The sequence below is a fragment of the Cloeon dipterum genome, chromosome X (assembly GCF_949628265.1).
Source record: "Cloeon dipterum chromosome X, ieCloDipt1.1, whole genome shotgun sequence".
In the NCBI taxonomy this organism is placed as follows: domain Eukaryota; kingdom Metazoa; phylum Arthropoda; class Insecta; order Ephemeroptera; family Baetidae; genus Cloeon; species Cloeon dipterum.
Window position 1 is genome coordinate 18,302,268 of NC_088790.1, and position 19,116 is coordinate 18,321,383.

At 35.9% G+C, this 19,116-nt stretch overlaps 2 protein-coding genes and 1 long non-coding RNA gene across 3 annotated transcripts; 1 reads left to right on the top strand and 2 right to left on the bottom strand.

Annotated features, from left to right (window-relative positions):
* The first annotated feature begins 7,812 nt into the window (after window positions 1-7,812).
* On the top strand, window positions 7,813-8,725 carry LOC135947264 (uncharacterized). Its single transcript, XR_010575612.1, has 3 exons — window positions 7,813-7,892; window positions 7,947-8,064; window positions 8,119-8,725. It is a non-coding gene; the product is annotated as an uncharacterized LOC135947264 (long non-coding RNA).
* Window positions 8,726-11,534: 2,809 nt separating this feature from the next.
* Window positions 11,535-14,430, bottom strand: LOC135945835 (adenosine receptor A2b-like). The gene is made up of 5 exons (XM_065493744.1): window positions 13,717-14,430; window positions 13,439-13,653; window positions 13,268-13,382; window positions 13,065-13,208; window positions 11,535-12,987 (listed from the first exon to the last, which is right to left on the bottom strand). Exons 1-5 carry the CDS (start codon window positions 13,861-13,863, stop codon window positions 12,715-12,717), a joined length of 894 nt encoding a protein of 297 aa, XP_065349816.1. The 5' UTR covers window positions 13,864-14,430; the 3' UTR covers window positions 11,535-12,714.
* A 757-nt stretch (window positions 14,431-15,187) lies between these two features.
* LOC135945851 (cysteinyl leukotriene receptor 1-like) lies at window positions 15,188-17,176 on the bottom strand. The gene is made up of 4 exons (XM_065493768.1): window positions 16,816-17,176; window positions 16,080-16,315; window positions 15,764-16,025; window positions 15,188-15,533 (listed from the first exon to the last, which is right to left on the bottom strand). The coding sequence occupies exons 1-4, from the start codon at window positions 16,990-16,992 to the stop codon at window positions 15,276-15,278; spliced, it is 933 nt and encodes a 310-aa protein (XP_065349840.1). The 5' UTR covers window positions 16,993-17,176; the 3' UTR covers window positions 15,188-15,275.
* Between the last annotated feature and the right edge of the window lie 1,940 nt (window positions 17,177-19,116).

Genomic DNA, 19,116 nt, shown 5'->3' on the forward strand with positions numbered 1-19,116 from the left:
TATCTTAGCGTTGCAAATGAAACAGAGAAATTTCAATATTTAAATTAATGCTTATGAAAAGACCTTTATGCTATTCTTTTTCTGTATGGTGCATTTTCAAGTTATAATTTTTATTATTTTTGATGTGGCCTGCAAGTCAGACGGCTATATTTCTTTGAACTTGTGAGTGGGGACGAGTGAGAGAGAGGGCTAACGATGCATCAAGAAGATACTATCATTCAGTGACCAACTACGGGCGAGGGGTTGGTCAGCAGGAGAAATGTGTCGCGTTTATCGATCACGTGCTGACCAAGTCTTTTATTTTTATCTCCTCATAAAGGATCGGCCTATTTCTTCAAAAGACAATTTACTGCCTGCTGTGATATTTTCTAGAAATAGCCATTGCACTTTAAACAGAGTATAAAGCGACGGGTTATACAATGGACGAGATAAAACAAGCTCATAAGAAAGATGACAAATAATATCAAATGATTGCAACATAAGTTAGGTCAGTTCCATCGATCCGCGCCTTTCAATCTTCTCTTTCTTTTTGAAAAATTATGTATTGATAATTTTTGCTTTTTTGTTGAGCTAGATACTTTCGTCTTTTTTCTCGATATGACCGATGAGCAAAAGAATAAATCGGCAAAATGCAATGAGATGTAATAAATACAATAATATAAAGAGTATGAATCAAAAGACAACGAAAACTTTACAGAAAAGCCTTGAATTGGTTTAATGATAAAAAAAACTTTAAAATTTGGTTAAGTGCACATAATTTCAGAATTATGATGTCGTCCCGAAGTTAATGTGAGCAGCGTGAAATCGTGCTGTATATACTTGATCTGAAAAGGAGCAGAAGCGGCACTATAAGGAGAGTCGATATTTTTGTCACGCACAATAATTTGTATCACTTTATTTCTGCTCGAGTGGCCGCGCGCCGTGCCGGCGTCATTACTCACCAACAAAACGGGTGGCTCGGTTTCACCTTTCGCAGCCGCAACAATGCACCCGTAACAATAATGAGAGCTGGTGCGGCACAAAAGCCAAAACCCTCGACGGCAGCCTGCGTGTCGCTGTCAGTTGGCGAATAAGTTATGTTTTTGCGGCCCATCCGAGTGCACGTAATCCGCCGCCGCCGCAGCCAGCAGCAACGGCCGTAATGCTTAATATAACTCTGCTCGTAGCAGTTGTAAACGTCTCGTAAAACTCGGGGGTCCCTTTCGACCCCCTGGACCTGAGGAAACTCGTCGATGTGAGCCCGACACAATTGATTTTCCAGATGTGCAGCAGAATTTTACTGCCCCCGATGGACTCATACATTCGAAATGTAGGACTGTTTTTCGCGGTAGTTGTCGACACTTGACTCATTGATTACAAATTTATTTGTGAGAATATGACCTGAAAAAGAAATTTTATGAGGTGCAAAACGCCGAGATAGTGGAAAGGCTGAATTTTTGGTTTTGAAATAACATTGGTGAAAGGATGAAATTTTGAGCTTCTAAATGTTTGCATTTAAGATTTGCCGCAGGAAGGACGAGTGACGGGATTACACTAGATTTAATCACTTACTGCTTCTCTTTTTGATCGCGCGCAGAAAAGAGTGAAGTCAATTGTTTTCAACGAGCAAGTGATTCAAAATATCATGTAACTATTATTAACTTAAATTGTCAAGTACTGCTGGAAATACGGCTTCATGGGGGAGCCGAGCCGGCATTTCTATTACGAGGACGAGCGTTATTATTTGTCTGATTTTTCTATTTTAAATTAATTCGTAGCTGTCCAATTCCTTATATTAATTTCACGCAGAGCTGTGAAAGCTTTCTCGTCTTTCTTTCGGAGAAAAGCATGTGTGAAATATTTTAAACGATTCTCATTATAAGATAATTGTAAATTACTAGGACCTGGATATTATCAAGTGAAAAAAATTTTCAGAATTCTCACAGAACTAGTGCAATTTTATTAGTTAAATAATATTTTGGCAAATGATGTAAAGAGGAATTTTTATCAAAAAAGCTTTAAAATTTTTGCTGTCAAATTTTAGTATGTTTATAATTATGATATTGTGAAATGCTGAATTTGAAATTTATTTTTCACATCATCGAATAAAATTGACAACAAGTGTGATCCAAATGACTTCCATCATAATATATATATGATCAGCAAAACTTCAATAAATGATATTTACATAATCTCATATGGGCATGTATAATATCGATCAATTTGTTTGAGTTGTAAATAACTCAACAACTATTAGTGAAAAATGCAGTGAAAGCTTGTCAAAACAAGCACACTTTCTGTATGATCAAACACGCCAAACTCATCAGCTGCGGGGTGTTCGATCGGCAAACAAAATTGATTCCTTGACACAAACTCGGTCGCGTGTCAAAAGTCAAAGCTGATCAAACGAATCGTCTCTTCCGCTCCAAGCGGACTGACGTTTTTCCCCTGTACTATACGTTCGTTTAAGCCGGCAACCCGCTCCTCTTTGGACTCTTTCTGTGTTACTTCTGCTTGCCCAGGCCGCATTTTCGCTCTCCCCAAGCGTGCACTACTTCATGCTTGTCGACTCTGATTTTCCCCTTCAAGACTCCCGGGCATTTATCAATTTTTTTCTAGAATTGTAGTTATACACGTCCAATGTACCTACAGAAACTTTTTCTGAGCAATGCTAGAGTAAAAAAATAAAGACCATAATAGCTGCAAGGTATTCATGACCTTTCAAACGGACCACAGAAATTACAGTCTTCATCTCATCAATCAGCACGATTTTAGTTTTACGACCTCTATGAAATTTTTATTAGGAATTTGGATAGAAATAAAACTTTATTTTATAAGTGCATTTATCTTAAATGGCATTTGATTTTTTTTTTAAGTTATTGTCAGTTGAGCTGCGTGCAAAATAATAATTAGCCTTTTCCGACTGAAAATACTCGTGTCAGCATCTAATGGCAGAGTAGCGAAAATTCTTGCGTCGCTTGCTCCTACTCGCTGAACGCGGGAGCCACCTATCAGAGGGATTCACAAAGTTACGGTGCAAAACTTTGCCGGTTGTTGGAGCTGCAACATCTCATCTCCCCATTTACTAAAAAGAAAACCAGTATAGTGGTTTGTGCTAAATAAATGAATAAGACAAAAATTTTGCAATTATATTTTTTTAAATTCCTAATTTTTTTGTATATAGATAGAAGGCATTGTTGTACTTTGGGGCATTAAGCGCCCTCTGCTAATTGATTTAATTCTAAGTTTGATACACTTTCCCAAATGTTTAATGGCTGAATAATTTTAGCAGATTTGAAATGAAAGTGAGAATAAACATGAATATATAATATTTTTGTTATATCTTTTGAAAATTCATCGCGGTGTGCGGCGGTAAGCTTATATAGGCATTAATTAAATGATGATTGCCACTGACTTCCATAGACCTAACATATATAGCAAAAAGCAATAAAAAGAATAGCGATGATTTGAACTTCATTATTATGTATTAATTCAACTTTGATTTTTTGAGAAAAGAGAAATAGATTATTTAAAAACACGATTTTTCCGACAAGATGAACACTGGACATGTGAATAAAACATGTTAACACCTATAAAAATTTGCAATCAAAAACCATTTTCAGCGCTCGCACGAAGCGTTTTTCATTTTATTTCATCATTTTTTATATTCGAGCGATTGATTGGTTTGCGTCATAACATGGATGTTCGTTCACCACAGCAGAAAACGGCGATGGCTGCCCGTTAATTACATCCCTTTTAATTAAATGTGAATTTAATATGTTAGCGGATTTTTAAATTTTGTTTGTATGTAAACGTAATCACGATTACGAACAAAACATACGTTCTCTTCCTTTTTTCTAGTTCTTTTGCGTCATGTAAATTACGTTAGGAGTGCTATGTTTCTGAAAATAAATTCAGCAGCTGCAGAGGTCGCTCAGCAAACTCCTTTTCATGGCATTAGTAGAAAAAGCAATAATGGTAACAGCTGCGGTGGAAAGTAAAAGTGCAATTTGTGTTGTAGCATTGAAGACAAACGCTTCACGGTCTCACATATATTTACATTGCATGTCCAATGAAATGGAAAGAATAAGATTTAGCGCATGCATTTAGAGTAAGTATCAGAGAAGGCATTGAAGAGGAAATAATGATATCGCAATATGCTGATGCTTCGCTAAAATTGATTGTTAACATTTTAAACTAAATACATATTACTTTGCATTTAATTGAAGCCGATATCTCGGTAACAAAAAATTTACAACGCAGTTGAATTGATTTTTGCGCTTGTCTTGCATCAAGTGCAACAAGTAAATTCGCGTTTGGTTGTTGAGCTATGCGCAATTTCTCCGCTACCACGATGAACTGAAATGCTGACAGTTAGAGCATTTTAAAATTTCATGCACCGCCATTTCCCAAAATTTTGTGAGCGGCTTTGAGCAGTGCAAAGGAAACGTTCATAACCATCACAAAACAAAATTTAATTTCCTGAGCGTATACGCTTTGATAGTTTTTATTTAATATGATTTTACTTCAACCGGAAAATAACTGATGCGCTGCTGGACCCATTTCATTTTCTGTTGGTTCCGGTAAAATCACTTTGCCTTACGATGCGGTGCTTCCAACTCATAGCAACTTTCTGCATTCTTTTGATCTTGGTAATTACTTGTTACAATTCTGTGTTTCCTAGTAATTGTTCATCTCAAAATGTTTATAACTATCATTTCCAATAGTTTTAAATCTCTTTTGAAAAAAATATCTGATATTTGTTGATTATACATGGACATCAAAATAACTGAATAGATCATTTACATAAATAAAATAGATTACTGTTTTCGAGACTGCGAATGTAAAAAAACAGCGGAAGCGTCCGAACAAGAAACTGGCAAGGGCACCAATCAATGGAATCAGAAAGACCGCACCGCTATTACCAACCAAGAAAACGACAAAAAGACCTACAACAGTCATAACGACAAGTGTACCTAAAGCACAAACTAAATTCTCAGCTGTAAATGGCAGAATTATAACTGTGACTACAATTGCACCTGTACCAGTTAAAGGTTAATTGGTCAATTAATTGAGCCTGCTTTGTCAAATGAAAACTAATCATGGAAAATTACGTTGTAGAAAACCATTGCGAAACGGTAAATTAAAATATTTTGTATTCAAGTTTTCGAATAACCTATTAAAAATTTAGGCTTTACACTGCATATTTTGTGACTTGGGGGTAGGATAATTTTAAGCTTTTATTTACCTTCTCAAAACTTGGGCATATTACAGAATTTAAGTTTCAACAAATCTGGCAAAGTTTTCAGTATGGATAACAGTTAATCAAAATTATACATATAAAGACAACTTTTTATTTTCTTTTAAGATGACTCTAAATTAATTTTCTACAAGACACAAAATTTTACTTTTGCTGTATCTGCGAAACAAAAGGTTTTTAATTTCGGTTCATCTAATTATAATGAGCAGATAAGCAATAGCATAACGTTATCAGGTATCCTGGATGGAAAATTGGAAAATATGCTACTCGCTTGGCATGCAGCCTGTTATGGTTGCAAATGGCACAGAAGAACAAAGAAATTTAATCAAAATCATCTCAGGTAGGCCCCCGACAAATTAAACATATTTATACAAAAAGCTTTGATAAATTTGTCAGGCGTGTCCAATATATCGGCATTCTGGATTGGCGCGTATATTGATGACTCAGAGGACTGGGTTTCTTGTGAGGAAAAGTTTTATGGAAACTTCTTGAAGCCTATTTGGAATCAACCAGAACTAGACAAGGAAAATTGCGCAACTACCACCGTGGAAGGAGAAGTTGGCACCATTGAATGCGCTTCGCAAATGCCTTTGACTTGCCAGTCAATTAATGCAAAAGTATTAATTATTTGACCGTGCATGTGAATGTGGCTAACGTAATATAAAAAGCCTGTAGATTGCACAGCCAACTGCTCAATACAATCTTGCAATTCAAATGTAAGTATGTTGCTTTCAAAGTACAGAGTCCAGCACCAGAAGCAAGAGAACCTTTTTATAAACATTCCTAATAAAAGTTGGCTGGAGAATATGTTTTTAATAAATACAAATTTTTAACTCTTTTTCCCAAATTCTTTCTCAAAACAGATTAAAAGGACTCGCTCCATGGAAGGTTTGACAATTAAATGGTTTAATTTTTAGAATCAATTAGTTAACATGCGAATATTTAAAGATTTGTACCAGAGTGGGCGTTGGATTTTTGATTGCGATTCCTACTACTTTTTCTCTTCAAATACGGTGACAGAACAATTTATTACAACTCTTTTTTTAACTCTGTTTGTTTATTTCTCTAACGTGTAAGGCGTTTTTGTGGGATGCCATTTCGATGAAATTCGAAAAACCTAAATATTCAAAATATCAAACAATCTCTGACCGCAGAACCAAATCCTGGAAATAGTCTGGATTTTTATTTATATTTAAAACCTTTTTCTCGTTAGGCAAGAGTGGGAGAGGCTCGTGACACTTGCTGTTCCCTTGGAGGCAAACTGGCATCGTTTGCTTCCGAATTTAAGAGTGATTGCTTCAGCAATTTGATCAAAGTTGACTATGACGAGGCTCTGGTCGGTGACTTCTGGACCTCCGCCTCCAGTGTGGGCTGCAATGAGACCTACAGATGGTGCTATGGACTGCCGAATGCATATCCAAAGGATCAATTTACATGGAACCCTTCGGAAAACATCATGATTGGTGACGGACCGTGCGTCTCACTTCTCATTGGAAATTTTGAGCCCCTGCCAGGTTCAGCACATTCACAAGCAGATTTCGGAAACGATGCATACTCATTTTATCATGAAACTTATTTTGAGAGCATTTCACAAGCGCTTCAGCGAGATGACAACCATTACCTTAACGCTGGAGCCTGCAATCTGAGGAAACGATTTATTTGTGAAGTAAAATAACAATTAAAAATAAGTGCTTTGGTTTTCTATTTTACAAATATCAGCTGAAATTGGATTCTCTCGATCCAAAGACATCCTGCAGAAATCTGCTTGGAATTTCCGACGGTATGATCGTCTATGTTTTTAAAACAATAGTAAATTATAATAGAACTTCAATTAACAGACGAATTTGAAAAATTGAAAGACGAAAATACATATACGAATGAACTTAAAGTATCAAAACATAAAATAAATGTGCCTTTCTTAGCCCCTTACAATTTCAGTGTTTCTTGCGGTGTTTGATGGATCTTTCCAGCATTGTGAGCTAGATGAGAAAATTTATATTAATAAATAATTTTTTAATCCTGATACTGTTAGACACTAAACAATGAGCTTCTTGAATATCCCCTTTTCAAATTCAGCAGCAAGTCAGATAAAAATGTTTCAAGCGAACTGACTTACTCTTTTTTTGAGAAATGTGGGAATGCGATGAGTATGTATGACTTTAGTAACGAATATAGTAATTTGACTCAATATTTCAACAATGAAATACAGATCACACGAATCCATGCACAGCTGCATACAACACCTTTTTGTGCTTCAAGGGAAACGCTCCAATATTCTACAATTTCTTCAAGGAATATTATTTGACTAGTATTTAATAATACATTTTGTTCTTTTTGCAATTTCTAACATACCTTAATAGGTAAAAAAGTATGCTCTCCACTATTAACAACTCGTTTGCTTCCTTTATAGTCATGTATCTTAAGTTTGAATTGAATATTTGGATTTTAAGGTGCTGAGTAGCAACGTACCACGAGATTGTCGATCGATAAACCAACAGAGCCAACAAATATTCAATGTAAAACACATCAAAATGTCTGTCCCGGCGAGTAATCATTTTCATTTCCTTAAAAGACGGCAGAAGAAGCTAATGGGACGATTGTCACGGATGTGTTTCAAAACAGTTGGTTCAAATCACAGTTCAAGGCTAATCATGTAATACCAGTTTGATGAAATTGAAGAGTTGAAAACAAAAAATATACATTTAAGGATTTTCTGGAGGCTCAAAAAATATGCAGATCATTAAATCTTAGTAAGGATTTTGGATACGACCTCCCCAGTTTTATCAACATGCGTGAGCTTAGAGAATTCTCCACCATGGCTTCTGGTATTATATTGAACTCAATAATATTCAGCATGCTTTGTAAATTTCAAATATCAGGAGAGCTGAACAACAATTTCATTGCTTCTACATACACCGACAACAATACGGAGTACTGGTGTAATTTGGCAAAAAATAACGGGAGGATTCTGAGAATCAATTCAAAAAGTTCTAACAATTGGCCCGTGGACGTAAATTTTGTTAATTACGATGAATTTGAGACCCTGGTGCAGCCCAGTTTTCTGTATATGCCTAAAGGAAGCTTGAAGTTTGCAGCTGCAACGTTCAATCAGTCACTTGGTGTTAACTTTTTTTACTGCAGACCTCAATTAAACTACTAGCAAACGTTTCCTTCAGTTTGTGTAATATCGGCATGTTTTCTCTTTTTGCGCTTTGAGTTCAATATTGTTTTGCCGATTAGGAAATAATGTGGTCAGTATGAAATGGCACTCTAAATGTTGCAATCGTTTGTTAGTCACGTTCTAGTTCAGCTATTCATCGTGCGTGATTCAGTGGTGTTGGGAACATATAAAAAACTATTATACGAACTGTTTATCTCATGTCAGCATGGAGCTGCTGCTGGAAATTTATAGCTATTGCTTAATGTGAAAGAGTTGACTAACTGTAAATGACGCTCGTATTGGTCACAACTGCTTTAATTTTTCAGTGTCTGCAAAAATTTGTCAAGTTTTTGGCCACTGATTGTCTTTATTAAAATTTTTGAATTTTATTTTTTTCGACTTTAAAAAATTTTTCTTTCACTCGAATAAACAAATCGTTTAGGGTTGGTTAAAAATGTGTAATATTTGTTGTCTTACCACAAGTTTTGTTGAGACTAGAGCTCTTATATTTAAAAAATTAATTATAGAAATGTAAATTGAGATAAATCTGCTGCAATCAATTTGCTTATATCAGACAGATGGAAATTCACAGGAATTTCGCACAGTCTGGCGTCTATGGATATTTGGCTATTAATTTCGCTTCCAATTTCGATCTGCGTGTGATAGACGATATTGGGCTCATTGATCATCGGCGCTTTAGCTTGATGCGAGTCTGATTTCACTGTCAAAATTTCGCAAACTGTGCCGAAGCGTCCGGTGGCCATTGGAAAGCTGCGGGATATTAATTTGATTTTTTCGATATTATTTTTTTCTGCGCTGAATAATTGCTGATCAATTGAAATATTTTTATGGATGGAAACATAGCTATTGGAATGACGTTATATACGAATATAATTGAATAATAATATAGTTCCTCTTAGTTAGTTAGTATGATGACTATGATGAGGATATTCTTGTCAAAATTATTTTTTACCTTTTGGTTGCGTTCAGCGGAGTGAGGAAAAGGGCTTGTGTTACCAATCAGGCCACACATGTCCACTCCGCCAAAGTTGCCTGTGAATAAAATGGTTCCCTTCAAGAAAGAAAAAGAGACAGTTTAGCGCAACCTTCATTAATTGAGCAGCAAGTCTGACAAACTACTGCGTCGCTGGAATTAAGAAACTGGCTCGTGGATGCGATTATTCATTATATACTAAGCCATACGAATTTAGATGAGGCTATAGGCAGTCTGCCCAACACGGCGGTCGCGCGGGTTGCCTAGCCACTGTTATTCCCCGAATCTTTTTAATTTGTGGGCGTTTGTTGAACGATAAAATTAAAAGATCTTTAAAATTGAACTGCAAAAAATACTAAGTAGCATTAGTTCTTCAGCAACATATTGTTAACATTCAAGCAGAAGAGTCAAACTTTAAATAGTTTAACACAAGAAGAATGCTCAGTAACCTTCAAATTTTCAACAATGAATCAATAGCTTAAAATTTCTTAATCTATAATTTTGTGTTCCCTTTTCTCTATTACACTTAAATTTTGAAACATTTGTATTTAGCGAGTTAGAATAGGATGAAAATAACGTAAACATTATACAATAATAAAAAATACGTGATTTAAACATTGATTCATTTTTACATTTTTGTTGGTTATTTTCATGATTTTCCTATTGTTAATCAATTATGTAATCTGATTCACTTTAAGCATATCATAATAAATCCGTTTCTATTTTTCCGGTTGCAGTTTCCAGCCGAAACAAGCAGGCATAAATAATTTTTTCAAAGAGGAAATGTCCAATTTCTTCTTCCATGAACGAATCCTCGAGTGCTACATTCAATGAAATTGCTTAAAAAATTTGCTTAGACATCACATTTGCATTGAAGAGATTTTATCAGAACAAATTATTCCTATTACCATGGTTAAAAATTATATTCTCTACTCCAGCAAAATCCTCTTTAAGACCTAAGTCAGTCGACCATTGAAAATAATATCTTTCATTACATAACGATTCCTCCAATTACTAGTTTTGCGTCTTCAGAGTCTAATTGGGAAGAAAATCCTGACAAATAAGAAGCAGCTCAATGGAAAAACAGGAGCATTTCGTAGACAAGAGCAAATAAACTGGGACGACCATTTTGCGCTTGACTTGCTTCAAGCATATTCCCAGAGTTTTACTCTGAAAATAGCGCGTCCCGTTGATCCGCTTATTTGCATACATTGTACGCTCGCCTTCCCTTCGCTGCTCAGTCAGGCAGTTCAAACAAAATCACTCCAAGAGCACACCTCCGGGCTGTTTTTCTCGACGCGTGCTAGCTCAGTCTTTCATCTGAAAGGCTTGCGTCACAAATATAGAATTGCGGCCTATTCCGTCAAAAGAGTGCTTGCCGGTCATTGTCTGGAAGCGCGTGACGCAAAACAGCCTCTGAAACGCGCGCACTTCGGTCCATCTGGCTAATTTGCGCCAAATTTTGCAGACGCGCTCATGAATGAATCACATGTCTGTCAGCTTTGTGTACATGATATCAATCAATGCTGAAAATACGTGCAGGTTCGCTCTCAAGCTCGGCTCTAAGAGGAGCAAAATCAGAATATTCGCATTTATTACCAACTTTATTTGCTTTTTACCCTTTTTACATTATTTAAATTGATATATTGCTTTATTGGTGAATTTTTTCCTTAAGATTTCCATACAATAAATTAGTACAGATTAGGATCTGATGATGTCCAAACATTCCATTATTATTTTATTTAATATTGTCCCATGACCGCTATTTTAAAAAAGCATTTATTTTCTTGAAGAATACTTACGAGGTAATTTTTTAGGTTGAATTGGAATTCAGGATAATTTTCTCCAAGCTAAAAAAACGTTTTCATTGCGCAATTCTATTTTTGGCTGCTATCCGAAATCCCAAGTTGGAAATAAATAAGACGCATCAATTAACTATCATTGCTATACAATGACTGAGAATTTATATTAAATAACATATATAACATCAAGATAATTGAAGGTAGCATACATTAATAAAACGTGAGTTTGTGCTTTAATTGAAAATTTTAATTTTCAAGATAAAATTCTCGCTCTGTCTTGAGGTGCCAGCTGGCTCCTTGCGGAAAATTATCTCTCATATTGCTTTTCGAAAGTCGGGCATCCACCACGAGTAAACCAATAGATTCAAGAATTAACGGAGAAGGCCAGCAACACCATCCGATGGTAAATTAAGTAAAGCGCCAGGCTTTTGTGCTCTTCTTGATTGATGAGGTTCTTTTTCGGGAGCGCGTCCTCTAAAACAAGAAGCGTGCACAGTTAGTGCGGGAACCAGCAAACAATATGGCAAGCCAGAATCGCATCGACTTTCTTATATATGTGAGGTTTGCTTTAATAATGTTGAACATACACACATAACATTTTAATTTTCCTCATAATGTAAAGTATAGCGTAATACTGAAATGGGCCTCGCCAGCCCTCTCAAATTCATAAACAGACCGGCATAAGTAAATAAAACGATTTTTTTTCAATTATAAAAGTCGCAAGTCTAAAAAATTAGAACCATTTAACTGATAGTAAGTACAAATTATCTCAAACTAAAGAGTATAATCAATTTTACCTTTCAGTAAGAAAGTTTCGGTGCAGCAAAGACTTCATGACTGACATGCAACGGTCGAATGCAATGACCATCTTGAAAGCATTAGAGGCATCGCTTGATAGCAAGAGCAGAAAAGTAGGCAAAAAGCAGGGGCATAAATATTTTGCGCAGGACTCCTTCACACGATGCTCTTAAAAAAATGTAAGTAAAGTCAGCGGCGATGAAAACGCCCACCTGGTAAAAAAATTCAAGAATATTTAGTTACAGGTTTAGTTGAATTGAATGTTGTGTGTCACCATCCAGTCGGAACAGCAACTCCAATGATGAATTTGTACGATAGTTTCTCGAGCCGTTTTTTTTCGTTACCGCTGCGATAATAGTGATGGTGTTCACACCAAGAGTGGCAAATACATAGATTGTAGTAGCTACGACACAACAATTTGAAAGAGTCGACATATTTCATTCCGCGATTAATTTATTTTGCTGTTATTAATTAAACTGACAAACTGGTTTTTTAAGAGATACCTCCAGGAAACATATTATCAGGCAGACATAAATACACAGTTTCCTTTTTCCTACCCGCACAAATAAATTCAGGCATATGTTATTTGATATTATTTTATATTGTATTAAAACTAAATAAAAAACAAAATAACTAATTTAAAATACATGGTTCATATTGTAAGGATGAGATCAACATGCTACTAACTGTTTAATAAGACAATAGAAATTAATTTTCACAATTAAGATTCATCTACATCTACGTTACTATTTGAATCTTCAGTAGTTTTCAAGTGAAGGGTCTTGTACACCGATTTCTTGATCTCAGGCATTCGCCACGAATATATTATTGGATTTACCAACGAGTTGCAGAATGCAAGGAGCAATAGCCAGTTGTATACTTCCAACAAATGATCGATCTCTTCTTTTTTGGCATCATTATTAACAAGGACAATCATGCACACGAGTTGCGGAAGCCAGAAGATGCAGTAACAAGACAGAATCACAGCGACCATCTTAAAATCAAACAGTTATTTGATTATATGTTTCACACACAATTGAATTTATTCAAATTTATTGGTATATTATATACCATAATTGCTTGTTTTTCGTTAACAGGTTTGGTGACAGCAACCCGATATACTTGAATGTAGATGAAAATCAAGCAGCAAAAAGTCACCAGATACGCTGGGAGGATGATCCCCATAGAAAAATATTTATTTAAGGTCAGGAGTATCTAGATATGAGATGTTAAGTTATTTCTTTTGTAAAAATTTAATTGAAGGATAAGCTTACGCATGATTGATTGGATTGATTATTACTGTGGCCTCGAAAATTGTTCCAATAAATTGGCATACTGCTCAAAAAGGCTGATAGTAAAAATGTTCCTAAAAACGTACCATTGACAACCCTAGAAAAAAATTGAATTAATTCTCCACTTCAAAGAAGTGCTAATGGAATACATACCGCTTTGTTATGAAGTTCCTGTGCTCAATCGGCTTCACGACAGATGTATATCGGTCGAATGCAATTACAATTTGGAATATGTTAGACGCGAAGCTAGCAACCAACAGCGGGTATGTAGGAATTATGCAGTGAACGAAATAGTCTAGGTACGTTTCCTTGTCATCATTCTTAAAGCTTGATCGACAAATCAGATCAAACATAATGAATACGCCGACCTATCGAGTAGCAAATATTATAAATTTCAGGATTTTTAAAGACTGTAAAATGAATGCATTTACCATCCAATCTGCGATAGCCATTCCGAGAATAAATGTATGGATTGGCTTCTTGAGCCCTTTCTTCTTCGCGATAGCTATGCTTGTGATGGTGTTGATGCCGAGAATCGCGATTGACGCCAGTATTGCAACAACCTCGAAGTAAGGCATTGTTTATAACAGGTTCCAAAGAGAACTAAAGTTTGTTTTACTCTATGCAAATTTTTAAATCATAAACCAGGAAAAATGGAAACATTATTGATAAGAAAACCATGATTATGAATTCGTGGCGGCGTAGCGTGTAAAGTATAAAAAAATTGTGAATCATTCAAGATCATGCAAAACTTGAAGCTGTAATAATTGTGATGTAGTACGCCTAATGCGTTTTATTAAAATGTTCTATTCTAAACTGTGTTTCATGAGAGGAAGCAAACCCCACGTGAACAGGGTGACCTACCTTCCGCCGCCTTTCACCGGTCAAATGACCTTCGGCCTCCCAGCCTGACACCCCACAACATAAGAAAGTGCAAAAAAGGAAAGAGAATTTATATAATACGGCCGCCGCTAGTCAATAGGCAAAAATTTTCATCACGGCCAGCGTGTGGTCTCTTTCAGGGTCGCCAAACCGTGGAACGATTGCTCAAAGACAACACCGGCTCCCAATTCCCGCTCTTCTCAAGAAGTTTGTGTTAAGTGATTTAGTCAAAAGTAACATAAAACCGTTCATATTTTACCTCTACCAGTAAAATAAGTAAACATTTCATGATATTTCATTTATGTTGCGTATACACAAAACATTTTACTTCTTTGAACAAGACCAGCCCTTTGGCTCGCATTAAATTTGTTAAAGCACTTCTTGGACTGCCAATGGAAGGCAGGTATTCGAGCATTTTGAGGAATCTATTACTGGCTGCCCTATGTCAGAGAGTTAAGTGACTCGAAAAAATGCTCAAATAGCTCAACGGGCTTGGAAGTGTAAGCGGTGCCGACTCACTACTTGTTGTCCAATTGGCCACATAGACAAATGTTTCCAAAGAGTAAATTATCGCTTAAACACGAGATTATTTGTGCTCTATTGGTTTCATTATAGACGCATATCGGTCAAATGTTATCACGAATTGGAATGTGTTTGATGCAAAGCTTGGCATCCATGTTTGCAGCATATTATACTAATAAATATTTTAAATTGGTTGATTACATAACTCTCACTATAGTTGCTTCTACAAATAAAATATATTTGATTCAAAAATACTAGGTAAAGCCAACCTATTTTTATAAAAAGAGTGAAATTCATTAAATTATACCAACGATTAAAGTGAAAAAATAGGCTTATTTAAGTCCTTATTTCCTCATGATAGCGATGATGTTAATCGTGTTAATGCATAAAATGGCAATAGACGCTAAGATCAAGACAGTTAAAGAGATACAATATTTTATTCCCGACGTAAAAAATAACCCAATTAAATTTTATAAATTGTGTTTGGGAGAAAAAATATTTTAATAACGTTATAATCGATAAATATTGTTAATTTTTTTATTTCAAATCACTGTTGGTCCAAATGAGCGAGTCAGAAAATAGATTATCACAACAAAACGTTAGCGTAATGCACGTGACGCGTCTTCTTACAAGAATAAACTTGTTTTAAAGCCACCTTAAAATTATGGAGGCCAATTAGGTATGCTGAAGGTGTCGTGAGGCACTTAAATCCAATGCTGATAAACGAACACAGAAATGCCTTCATTATATATTCATGGGGCATCAGGTTGCTCAAGTAAGCTAACATAACTGTCAAGAAAGGAAGCCAACCGATGATGAACAGGAGGAGCAAAATCGCCAACATCTGAAACAAAATACCTGATTGTGAAATTCAGCCAATAGCAACCATGGATATTTTCATGATTAGGCTATTCTATCATCAAAAGTTTTAGTTTATGATAATATTCGTCTTGGTAGCATTGAAATTGTAGGCATCCAATCGGATGTTTTAGTAATATTTTAATCAAGTCGAGTTGCCTTTTGAGTCAAACATCATTGACATTAGAATGCATCAAAATATTTTTATTTATTTACCTTTAATGTTTTGACTTTTGTCCAGCTATGATCTCGTCTATAGGTCGGAATTTCAGTAAGGACAACAATAAAAAGGACAATAATAACAAAGTAACAGGGTAATACAGCGATTTTGAAAGTCGCAGGAGAAAATGTTCTTGCCAACATTGTATCAGGTGTATAGCATTGGTTGTGCTTGCAAGGAGTGTCCATTGTTTGGATTACGAATCGCGTGCAGATCATCGAGATAAATAGTCCAAAAGTACAAGCAATGCCCACCCATCTGAAAATAAAAATTAAGCATTTTATTTATTTATGTTACTGATTTGAAGACAACCTTTTCGTTATGCTCTTTTCGTGGGCTTCAGGGTACCCTGCAGCCACCAACCTGTCAAAAGTGAGTAGAACTATGTTGGTCCAGGAAAAGAAAAAGTGCCAAATAATCGGTATGAATATCATTTTGCATATTCGATTGCTGTTTTTGACTAATTTTCCAAAGTTCCATTCTTGTTCAGATCTCAAGCTACTGTAGTCCACGGTCAAGTAGATTAAAATTGGAACAGTGCATGAGATCTGTAAATATATAGGATAAATGAGTTTCTGAACATATTACTGTTTATTGCTCATTTTAAATATAGGACATCCATAACTTATTTTAAGATTAATGAACAATTGCAAAAAATGACAAGCAGGATCTGCATAAACACCCGAAACAAAAAATTGATTCGTCGTCGTCACGTACAGAATATATTTTCAATCGATGGGCTTTTATTTTTTTAATATGATTGATAATATGCCTTTTTTATTAATTATCTTCTTCTATAGTCGATAATTTTTTAGACATTTACAATAAACAGTTCATTCGTTTATAATTAACTGTTAAACGACGAAAATTTTAAAACGGTATTTCATTTCAATTCTAAACAGAATAAAATGCCGCAATTATACAGTGATAAAAAAATTACTTTCACGTTTCACGCTCTGTCACGGAAGTAAAAGGTTGCGCTGGCCTTTTGAACCAAAAAAGAGCGCGAGAGATAAGCTTAAGAAAGGTCAAGGGGAGTGACAAGTACCAGTATATCTGCGACCGCTTGGACGAAGATGAACACGAACGCCGTGGACCAGAATTCTCTCTTACACCGAAAAACGGCAATGATCGTCAGCAGGTTGCTCGCAGCGGTCGCAACTGACAGCACGGAGAAAATACTAATGCCGGTGATCTGGAAATCGCTTAATTCGGCTGTTTCCATCGTCCTCTGTTTTAGAAAGCTCCGTGGGCAGAATGAGTTAGAGAGTAAAAGCAGCTGCGCTAACGGAACTGATAACTTCGCTTATCTCTTTTGTGGCCGTTGGCTTCCTGTGCAGCAGCAGTTCGTGATTTTTTTGTTTACAAGTCAGATTATTTATTTCACTTGGCTAGGTTTTTTATGACACACTTTTAGTTTTATTTGATATTTTTTCAGTTATTATTTATAACTCATTATTTTCTTATTCTAAATTAAAAAAAGGAAACTCTGCTGGGTAAACTATAGGTTCCTGGTATCGTTTAATTTTGCATTAATTAAAAAATATGCGTGCCCATATATCTCATTATCATGGGTGAATTTTAACGATTATAAGTGCCACTTTTCGTTAGCTCAATGGCGTCAGTTACTAATTTTCCAGATCGACCGATCACATTTGCGTCTAGCCAGCCAGTGTTCGTCCGGAATGTCTAAGTGGCTCTTATGTTGTCACTCGATCCGTCCTCTTGAGACTCACACAGTGGCCAGCATCCAAAGAAGTAGTGAGTCGAGATCATTGGTGCTCGCCAGAAAAGATAAAATTGCTTGCCACTGCGCGCTAAAAGCAATTATTACTTCGCTTTATTACTCGCAGCCATCCATTACTTCCCATCTGAGTTTTCATCGAAAGAAAGTGAAATACCACTCTCTTGTTTGCAAATTACGTTTGTTTTTAAGCAGCTGCGTCTACAGCATTGTTCTCACGCCGATGGGTATTTCTATTGTTCCCCGGCTCAGTCTGGCAGACAAGAGGGAAAATTCGCAAAGAGCGGCTCTGGCCGCTATTTCGGGGCCCAATAAAATTTATTGCACAAATCAGAACGTCTTGATAAACCTAATAAAAGTAGTTTTTTGAGATGGGTTTAAATGTGATCAGTAGTAAGGTTCCTTCGATTTTGAAGATTACAAGTTCAAATGAAAGCAGTTTTCTCGTTGTATAGTGAGCTTTTTATATTTCCAAATTTCTATTGGGATTTTCTGCTCTATTAGTTTTGGCTTCTGGTTGCAGTCCTAATTCATGCTGCTTCTATAATTTCAACTTGCGTACCGCAACTATTTATTTACATAGCAATATATTGCTTATACGCAACTGTTTTTTATATTTATCTCAGATGGCAATACAAGCTGCATTACATTATACAGTAACAGTTTAAGGATATAATATACGTGTTCTATGTGTATTAGTCGAAAACAAATGATAATTTTAAAAGATTTCATTTAAACCTCTGAACATCCTGTGAGCTATATGAGCTTATCAGGTCCCAATAACATCGCTGAGTGAATAAGATGAGTGTCGCAGAGGAGCATGAGTCCAATGTGGCCATCTTTTTGCTTCCCCTCGCCGAGGTCTTTATTGACTCAAGTTGGGCTCAAAATATTTGTTAAAAACTAATATTTTCAAACAAATTTGCTTCAATAAACATATAAATTTCCCAACTCTTACTTTTAATTGTTAGCATTAGTCAGTATGTTTTTGTACACACTTTTTGAATCAAGTGATCACAGTTCTTAAATAAGCTAAGATCCTGTGCCGTTCTGTTTAAATCTTCAATAATTTTCCACTTCCAATGGACTACATCTATCCAAGTGTTTAAATAATGACAATTATGCCTATTGTTCAAAGAGAAACCAACCAGTGCACAAATTGAGTTGGCAAATTTCACTGTGTTCATAGCATGCCCGAAAGACCACTTTGACGTGAATTGTGTTGCGAGCAGATGCAACAACATTCGTGTACTATTGGGTGAATGCACACTTGGTGTTCAAATTGATTTAATGAAGCATTTTTTGTGTGTAAGGATCACACAAATATATTTGGTTAGAGGTATTGATTTTTTTGCCTTACAATTTTCAATAGAAATTTTCTGCTTTTCCAAGTCTGAGTTTTCTCGTTGTGGACGTGTGAAACTCCTAAAGTTTAATTTCCATGAGCCTGTGTGCTATTAAGCCAGTTGTTAACGGCAGTGAGCTGACGCGCCTGCTATATAGGCCATCAGCGTGGCTCGTCGTTTTATTGCATTTTCCTGCCGGCCGTCGTTCTCCTAGCGCTTACTTAATAATGAGAGCCTGCGAGCGGGTTCAACCAACACA

What these genes read in the sequence shown, in the direction of transcription:
- LOC135945835 (XM_065493744.1), bottom strand. Translation starts at nt 13,863, where the DNA reads ATGCCTTACTTCGAGGTTGTTGCAATACTGGCGTCAATCGCGATTCTC. An exon ending in AGGAACTTCATAACAAAGCG is followed by an intron (nt 13,383 to 13,438) that starts GTATGTATTCCA and finishes ATTTTTTTCTAG; the next exon opens with GGTTGTCAATGGTACGTTTT. An exon ending in ACGAAAAACAAGCAATTATG is followed by an intron (nt 12,988 to 13,064) that starts GTATATAATATA and finishes TTTGATTTTAAG; the next exon opens with ATGGTCGCTGTGATTCTGTC.
- LOC135945851 (XM_065493768.1), bottom strand. Translation starts at nt 16,992, where the DNA reads ATGGAAACAGCCGAATTAAGCGATTTCCAGATCACCGGCATTAGTATT. An exon ending in AAGCGGTCGCAGATATACTG is followed by an intron (nt 16,316 to 16,815) that starts GTACTTGTCACT and finishes ATATATTTACAG; the next exon opens with ATCTCATGCACTGTTCCAAT. An exon ending in GAAAAGAGCATAACGAAAAG is followed by an intron (nt 16,026 to 16,079) that starts GTTGTCTTCAAA and finishes TTTTATTTTCAG; the next exon opens with ATGGGTGGGCATTGCTTGTA.